The sequence below is a fragment of the Neomonachus schauinslandi genome, chromosome X (assembly GCF_002201575.2).
Source record: "Neomonachus schauinslandi chromosome X, ASM220157v2, whole genome shotgun sequence".
Taxonomy (NCBI): domain Eukaryota; kingdom Metazoa; phylum Chordata; class Mammalia; order Carnivora; family Phocidae; genus Neomonachus; species Neomonachus schauinslandi.
In genome coordinates, this window is record NC_058419.1 from 103,595,617 (window position 1) to 103,603,909 (window position 8,293).

General features: G+C 40.3%; 1 protein-coding gene across 1 annotated transcript; it reads right to left on the reverse strand.

Moving 5' to 3' along the window:
• Window positions 1-328: 328 nt before the first annotated feature.
• Window positions 329-2,569, reverse strand: LOC110569784 (DDB1- and CUL4-associated factor 8-like). Its single transcript, XM_044911620.1, has one exon. It carries the CDS (start codon window positions 2,567-2,569, stop codon window positions 785-787), a length of 1,785 nt encoding a protein of 594 aa, XP_044767555.1. The 3' UTR covers window positions 329-784.
• Window positions 2,570-8,293: the final 5,724 nt, after the last annotated feature.

An 8,293-nucleotide genomic window follows, 5' to 3' on the forward strand; every position in this document is an offset into this window, starting at 1 on the left:
GTGATGAAGTTTAATTTTTACCAGCCTCTGTCTGCTCAAATTAATCAATATTAACACAGGGATTGAGAAAGTGTCAACAATCCCTAATTATTCCAGAAGCATGAATTATCTTGTTAGGAATTTATGCACCCTTTCTCCTCTTTTCCTTTTCTGTGAGAGAGAGTGAAAGAGTCTGTGTGTGTATACGCATGGGTGTGTGTGTGTATGGCCAAGTGTCTGCGTTAAAGGAACAAGACCATGGTTTGCTTTATTTTACTTTGGTGTGTGTGTGTATGGGCAAGTGTCCGCATTAAAGGAACAAGACCATGGTTTGCTTTATTTTACTTTACTTTTAAAGAATAAACACATTTCTGAAATTTTCAAGTCAACTGAAGAAATTAACCTTAAACTGCTAGAGATGAAAGAAAAAAGGTCATAGCTTTCAGGGTGTCAGAAATGAGAAGATAGATTCAATAAGGCTATTACTTTTTTCACCAGAACTTGTAGAAGTCAGCTATAAGAGCTGAGCCATAAGAAAACAAATGAAAAGAGGCAAAAATAAAAAACAAAAAACCTTACATATTTTCTTACACAGAGATATAATGGGTAAAGAGAGAGGAATAAAGAAACCAAGTGAGAGGAAAGGAATGGGAGAGGAAGAATGTAAAGAAGGGAGAGTAAAGAGATGGAAAAGATGGTTTTTATAGTAGAAAATAGATAGAAAACAAAAACAAATTTATTGTTAAACTGAATGTTAAAGTCCAGCCTACTGAGGTGACATCTAGCTGGAGCAGGCATGAGGCCTTCAGGACGGAAAGCACTGCGCATGGTCTTGGTTCTCTTCCTCCTCAGATGAATTGGAGGTACTGGAAGAAGCATCCGACTCTGCATCCATGACTCCAACTCCAGGAGCTCCCCAGTGCTGGTGATGACCTCTCTGTGTCAGGTGACGCATGAGGAACCAAAGCATGTGGCTGTCAAACAGGTCAGTGTGGTGTATGCGATCTTCATCCCGTTCTCGCTTGTTTCTCTTAATCATATTCTTTAACCCGCTCAGCTCAGTGGTTGCTTTAGCTATGGGTGCCCAGATCTTGGCATCATGATCTAGGCCACTGGTCGCCAGCACAGGTAGGTAAGGATGGGGCTCAAGACAGTTTATGGTGCCTCCCTTGTCTCCCTCCATGAACTGAACGATCTGGCGGGATGATTTTTCCCAGAGGAAGATGTGCCCACAATCACTGCCGCTCACCACGAACTCACTTCTGGGGCCATAGAAATTGACGCCTTTGATTGTGGCATTATTTCTGTGCCCCTTGTATCTCTTAACATACTGGGCTCCATCTCCATCAGAGGAGTTGAAGAGATAAATATCTTCATCATTATAACTGGCCAGGAGCTCTGTGCCATCGTGGCTGTACACAAGGCAGGTGATGTTTGCTTTGGAATCACAGTTGACTAGGTGATGAGGACAGAATTTCTTGAGTACCCCATTATTCTCATTCTCATTAATTTTCCTTTGGTCATAAATTCTTACAAACTGATCTCTTCCGCCCACCGCAAACTGGTAAGTACTGGCAGGATTCACATGGATTGTATACAGCCCCACTTTCTTCTCCCTCTCTTTGGTTACCACCACTCTGGAAGCTGGCTGGCCTTGTCTGAGGTCAATGGCGAAAACAACTGCATCTTCACCTGAAGTTAGGAACTTAAAAGGGGAGTCTGGCTCCAGAGCCAACTTATGGGAGGCTCCCCTGTGCTGGGCCACACGCTTAGTATTCTTACAGTGTGGTAGAGCAGAGAGCTCTGCTATGCGTACCTGCCCATCACGGGCACACATGGCCATGGTGGAATCACCACAATTGGGAAGGAACTTGGCTTGAAAGACATTATTTTTGTGGCCACTCGCAAACTGCAGTACTGGCTGCCGACGCGCCCAGTCCCACACTATCACTCTAAGGTCATCACTGCTACTGGCCAGCCAGGTGCCACGCTGGTTAAAGTGCACAGTATTGACGCAACCATGATGGCCTTCAAGCTCATAGAGCAGGTGGAAACGCTGCACAAAGGCTCTGGCCCCACAGGCCTCATATACAAAGCGGGCACTGGAACCCAGCTGCCGCTCTCGAAGAGCGGAAAGGACTTGCCAGCGAGGGCGGGGCAGGGTAGATGTTTCGGAGGACACCCAGTCCTCCAGGGCCCGATCCTCATCTGATAAATACTGATCACGGTTAGCTTCATCGCACGGTACCTGAGGCTGTTCTGCGGCCGCTCCTCTCTCCTCTTCCGCTCCTAGCTCCTCCTCTTCTGCTGAGTGGTAAGGGAATAGGTTTTCCTCACAGATGAAGAACTCGTCCGAGTCTTCCGTGCTTTCAAAGTTGATGTTTTCGGCTGAACTTTCTGCGTCTGTGCCTTGACTTTCTGGGCTGGCCTGGCTGAGGACGCCACCATCTCTGGTCAAATTCAAGCTCAGTTCAGTATCTGAAGATGTCTCTCTCCCGGCATCCACTTCAGACTGCTCCTCAGGGCTCTTAGGCAGCCTGATTCTTCCCGAGTCTTGTGGGCCATCTGTGCCGCTCCCGTTGTCAGACATCTTAAATGACGCTTGCTGTAGCCTGTCTGGAGTGGGAAAAAGCCCCACAAGTTGGAGGAAGGGAGGAGGCCCGGCCCGGCTGGGGACAGACCAGGGAAAATTGGCTAGGCCTAGCGGCAAGACGCTAACGCGGTAAGCCAAAGCCGGAAGGGGGATTAGCCGGCTGAAGCAGTTGGAAGTATGGGAGCTGGTGAGGTTCAGAAGACTTTGTCCCGTCTAGCATCTCGCGGTATCTCAGGACTGCTCAGCCTTTTCCAAGCCCTCAGCCCCACCCCCGTAACTATCTTACACTTGTCAGTGGCTGTACGTTCTGTTCTTTTGAAAATGGGAACACGTTACACTTTGGGAAAATATTCTCAGAGAACTATCAGCAAAAGTGATACTCTTTAGGCAGAACTGTTATCATAAGACTCTCAGTGCTTTGCTTGAACGTGATGTACATTGCTTTGCTTGAACATGTTGTACAGTATGAAATGAAGAAATAGGCACACACAATGAAGGATTGCTAAGGTCCCCAAAGCTAGTGAGTTTATGACGTACAAAAAATATCTTCAGCAAATCAAACAACTTTAGGGAAACCTTGACAGCTCTAATTGGTAGAAATGTCGTCAATAAAAGACACATTGCCTAGTTAACTGCATTTTAGATTTAAAAATACTTTTTAGTATGAGTAGATCCCAAATATTGCACTGGACATACAGCTACCAAAAAATACTCATTTTTTAATCTGCAATGCAAATTTAACTGTGTGGCCTGTATTTTTATTTGTTACATCTGGCAGACTTTCTTAGTGAGAAGAGTAATTTAGTCCCTCAGTGTAATCAAGGCTGAAATCAACTAGTCAATTTAAAGTAGACATTGAAATCAGTAACTGCTTCACCAATTTGAGATAGAAGCACAACCTTTTTCTTTTTCCACCAGAGATTCTATGTATTTATTTGGGGTTAATTCAATTTAGGATACTTAGGGAACATCAACATGATTTAATGAAAGAAAAATTTATTTTGTGATGTCATAGAACTATCAAAATATTTTAAATATTTCCCAGAATATTTCAGAGGCTTCTTGGGGGCCTTTTAGGAAGAGAAAACAGCTTTTCAGAGACAGTTAATTGGCACTGCTGTGTTAAGTTCAGAGCTTCTCCAAGTGAATTATCTAAGGTATGTCAGTAAATTTTCAAAGGGCTACAGTAAACCACTAAGAATGCCGGAATGAGGAAAACAAGATTTCCCTCAGAGCAATTGCAAGATCAATGCAAAATTGATTAAACATAGAAGTATAAAGTCTTCTAAAGAAAGAGAATGGTTCCAAGGTGGTAGTAATGGAAAGACACGTAAAAGAATATTCACAGCAATTTGTAAAGAGTAGCACAACAACTTGAAAACCACCTGAAAGCCCATCAAGAGTAACATGCATAAATAAATCAGCATATATTCCTATAATGGAATAATGTACAAAAGTGAGGATTAATGAATTAAATACATTAACATGGATGAATCTTAAAAACAGAATGATCAATGGAAACACAAGTGAAAGAATAGTCAATAATTTCATTTTTATGCAGATCCTTATAGTTTTCATACTAGTAAAACTATTTCATTTTGTTTTATTTTATTTTATTTTTATTTTATTTTTTTCATACTAGTAAAACTATTTTAAAAGGCAAGGAAATAATTGACTCAAACTTCAGGGTAATTATTACCTTTACAGGAGGGGTGGAAGTTAAAATCTGGTAGAGAGGGAGCTTCAAGAATTCTTGGTAGTATTTATGGCTTGCTCTGAATATAGGTATGTTATTATTCTTTTTGTTATTTATTGCCTGGCATATACATTTATATACGCTTTTCTAAGTATGATGTATTGCATAGTAGTTTTTTTAAGAGATAATGTTCATTAACAAGGGGTCTTGCTTGGCCATGGAGCACAAAAACAGGAAAACTAGAGCATCAAACCCTAGTATGCCCATCCTGGCAATGTCCAGGGGAGGAAGCCTTATTAATTTGCTTCAGAAAGTCTTGTCCCGTTGCAAGGAACAGTTCCAGTGTTAGAGGTTAAATCAGGTCATTTTAACCTGATGCTATTGTATTAATCTGACCTTTTTCTACACGCTCATTAAGCAAATTTTAACTATAAATTGGCTTTTCATTTAAGTTTTCTTTTAATTTAATTGATCTGTTCGGTTTATTTCCATTCCCATTCATTCACCAAAAATTTATTAGAGCTTCAATGCACAATGTAATGTTCTAGGTCCTGATATTACAGGTGGTGAATAAGAGTGGTAATTCCTTCACTCATGGAGTATATAATATAGCAGAAAAAAGTGATAGTAGACAAGTCAATACATCATATGAGGCAGTGATGAATATTATGGAGAGAAATAAAGGTGTGTAAGTAGATACAGACTGCATGCTGTTATTTTAGATAGTGCATTCAGGGAAAGTCTTTTTACAGGATGACATTTAAGTAGAGGGCTGAATGCAAAGAGAAATGGAGCATTGCAAATATCTAAGATAACACCATTCTCTACAGAATGACATTTGAGTGCAAATGTTTAAAATAGTAGCATAAAAAATAAAATACTATCACAATATGAATGTTCATGGAACTTTGAGGAGGCCACTGTGACTGAAGCAATATAAGTACGCATTAGGGAGAGTGTCAGCAATGGGACTGGAAGAATCAAAGGCCAACTGAAGAGCCTTTTTGAACATCATAAGGAATTTTAATGTTTATTTCATTCTATGTGTACTGGAAAGCCTTTAGATGCTTGTGAGCAGGGTAATGGCATTATCTTACTTTTTATATATGTTTAAAGATTTTATTTATTTCAGAGAGAGAGAGTACACAAGCGGGGTCGGGGGGTGACAGGCAGAGGGAGAGGGAGAAGCAGACTCCCCGCTGAGCAGGGAGCCTGATGTGGAGCTCGATCTCAGGACCCTGAGATCATGACCTGAGCTGAAGGCAGACGCTTAACCGACTGAGCCACCCAGGTGCCCCCTCTTACTTACTTTTTAAAAATATGGTACTGGCTGCTGTGAGAATAGAATGGAGTGGGGAAAGCAGAAGTATTCAACAGTTGCTATAATGTAGGTGAGAAATTAAGGTGGCTTAAAGTAAGGTGAGGCTAGTGCAGGTGGTGAAAATTGGTTAGCTTTGGAATATGCTTTGGAATATACATTGGAAGTGGAAATTATAGCATTTACTGATGAGTCGAATCTGAGTATGAGATAGAATAGTCTGGCTACTGGCAAGAAACACATATCATTTGGACCATCTGAAGCAGTTAAATAAGTGGGCTTTTTACAAAGGTGGGAGAAGCCTGTAGGGAAATCACAAGGGAAAGATCAGGACCTCAGGGCTATTATGAGCAGGAGGATATTATACTCCTAGGCCTAAAGGTGGGGAGGGGAGAGAGCAGTTATCAAAAACCTAAAACAGAGAGGGTGGTGTGGAGAGTGTGACCTGACAGGAGCTATCATTAGCCTTCCCTCAGTGAACCCATAAGGAGGGAGCCAGGGAAACAAATTCTCCAAGTTTATTCTTCTCCTTCTGCTCACCTACTGATACTTCCCACCAAGTCATGTGGAGAAGGTAGGATTTTGTATCCTGTAACTTCACTGAATGTATTCATTTTAACAATGTATGTGTGAGAGAGAGAGAGAGAGACAGAAAGAGACAGAGAAAGTATGTGTGGAGTCTTTAGAATTTTCCATATATTAGATCATGTCATTTACAAACAGATAATTTTACTTCCTATCCAATTTGGATGCCCTTTATTTCTTTTTTTCTTGCCTTAATTTCTCTAATCGTTCCAGTCCTGTGCTGAATAGAAGTGTCTAAAGCATGCATCCTTGTCTTTTTCCTGATATTAGAGGAAAATCTTTTAATTTTTCACCATTGAGTATGATGTTACCTGTGAGCCTTTTATATATGGCCTTTATTATGTTGAAGCCAATTTCTTCTATACCTAGTTTGTTAAGAGTTTTTATCATGAAAAGGTACTGAGTTTTATCAAGTGTTTTTTTTTTTTTGCATCTATTATGATGATCATGTGGTTTTTACTCTTCATTCTGTTAATATGGTATGTCACATTGGTCTCTTTATGTTGAATCATTCTTGCACTCCAGGGATAAATCCCAGATGGTCATGGTGTATGATCCTTTTAATGTGCTATGAAATTTTGTTTGCTAGTTTTCTATAGAAGATATTTGCATCTATCTTCATTAAGAATAAGAATATTGGCCTAGTTTTCTTCTAGTGTATTTGTCTGGATTTGCTATCAGGGTAACTAACAATTAACTATTAAAAAGGAAATTAAGAAAATAATCTCATTTAGGGGCAGCTGGGTGGCTCAGTTGGTTAAGCATCTGCCTTTGACTCAGGTCATGATCTCAGGGTTTGAGGATGGAGCCCTGGTTGGTTGGTCGGCTCCCTGCTCAGCGGGGAGTGTGTTTCTCCCTCTCCCTTTGCCTCCTCCCTCCTGCTCGAGCTTGCTCTCTCTCTCTCTCTGATAAATAAATAAAATCTTTAAAAAAAGAATCAGTGATAACTCCCATGTGTTTACAAGAAACAATAAGTGAATGGTGGTGAAATTTACTGAAATGAGGGCTAGAGAGATGGGAATGGAAGAATCAAGAGTTTTGTTTTATTTATGTCAAGTATAAAAATACGCACTAAACATTGAGACAAAAGAAAAATTTAGTGATAATTGGATACAGATGTCTGAAGTTTATAGGAAAGATTATAAATATAGAAATAAATTTGGAAATCATTAGTCACTGGGAATAAAGGAAATCACCTGGGGAGTGAGTAGACAGTGAAAAGAGCAAAGATATGAGGGTTGGGCACTGTATTTATTTTAGGAAGAAAAAGAGAATCTAACTATATGGAGCCAAAGGAGTGGCCAGTTATCCAGTAGAAAAACATGAGAATATGAAGAGAGTGTAGAAACTATTTCACAAGGGGAGGAGTGATCAACTGTGAGAGGTTACGATTAGGGCTGAGAACTGACCATTGGATTTGGTAACAGGGTGGTGACAAGTGACTTGTTAGAACTGTTTTATAGCACTTGTGAGAACAAGTGCTTGCCCAGGGAAGTCTGAGGAGAGAGAGTAGAAGGAAGAAGTGAAGACAGTGGGTAAAGATAGCTTTTATAGGGGTTTTATTGCATGGCGGAGAAAAGAATTGGAGCTCCAATGGGGAATAAGTCAAGGGAATTTTTTTAAACCTTAGTTATCACAGAATGTTATATGCTACTAACAGTGATTTAGTAGTATGGGTGAAAACTGCTAATGCAGGGGAGATAGAAGAATTTTCAGGAGGGAAGTCTTGAATAGGAGAGAAAGAATAGGATTTAATGTACAGGTAGAGGAATTGTAACAGAAGGGGAGCCAAAATATGTAGCACAGAGGCAAGTAGGTTGTTAGATTTGGTGGTGGAAGAATGTACATATTTTCTTCTAATTGCTTCTGTTCTCCCAATGAATAAAGAAAGAAGGGTTTCTTTCTAAGAATGAAGAAGATTAAAGCTGTGTGGATCTTTGAGGCAGAAGAAGGTGTTGAATAGTCAACTCAGAAACGAGAGGATGTCCAGCAGGGGAATGGAGAATTGTTGCCTATAAACAGAGAGGGTTCACTTGTGGTTTTATACCATAAAAGGAAAAAAAGAGACAGCATGGTTATTTGTTTTTCTCTATTTCAAACACTCGACAGGAGTAGAGTAGAC

Bases quoted from the DNA above. Each gene is read 5' to 3' on its own strand.
- LOC110569784 (XM_044911620.1), bottom strand. From the start codon at position 2,569: ATGTCTGACAACGGGAGCGGCACAGATGGCCCACAAGACTCGGGAAGA.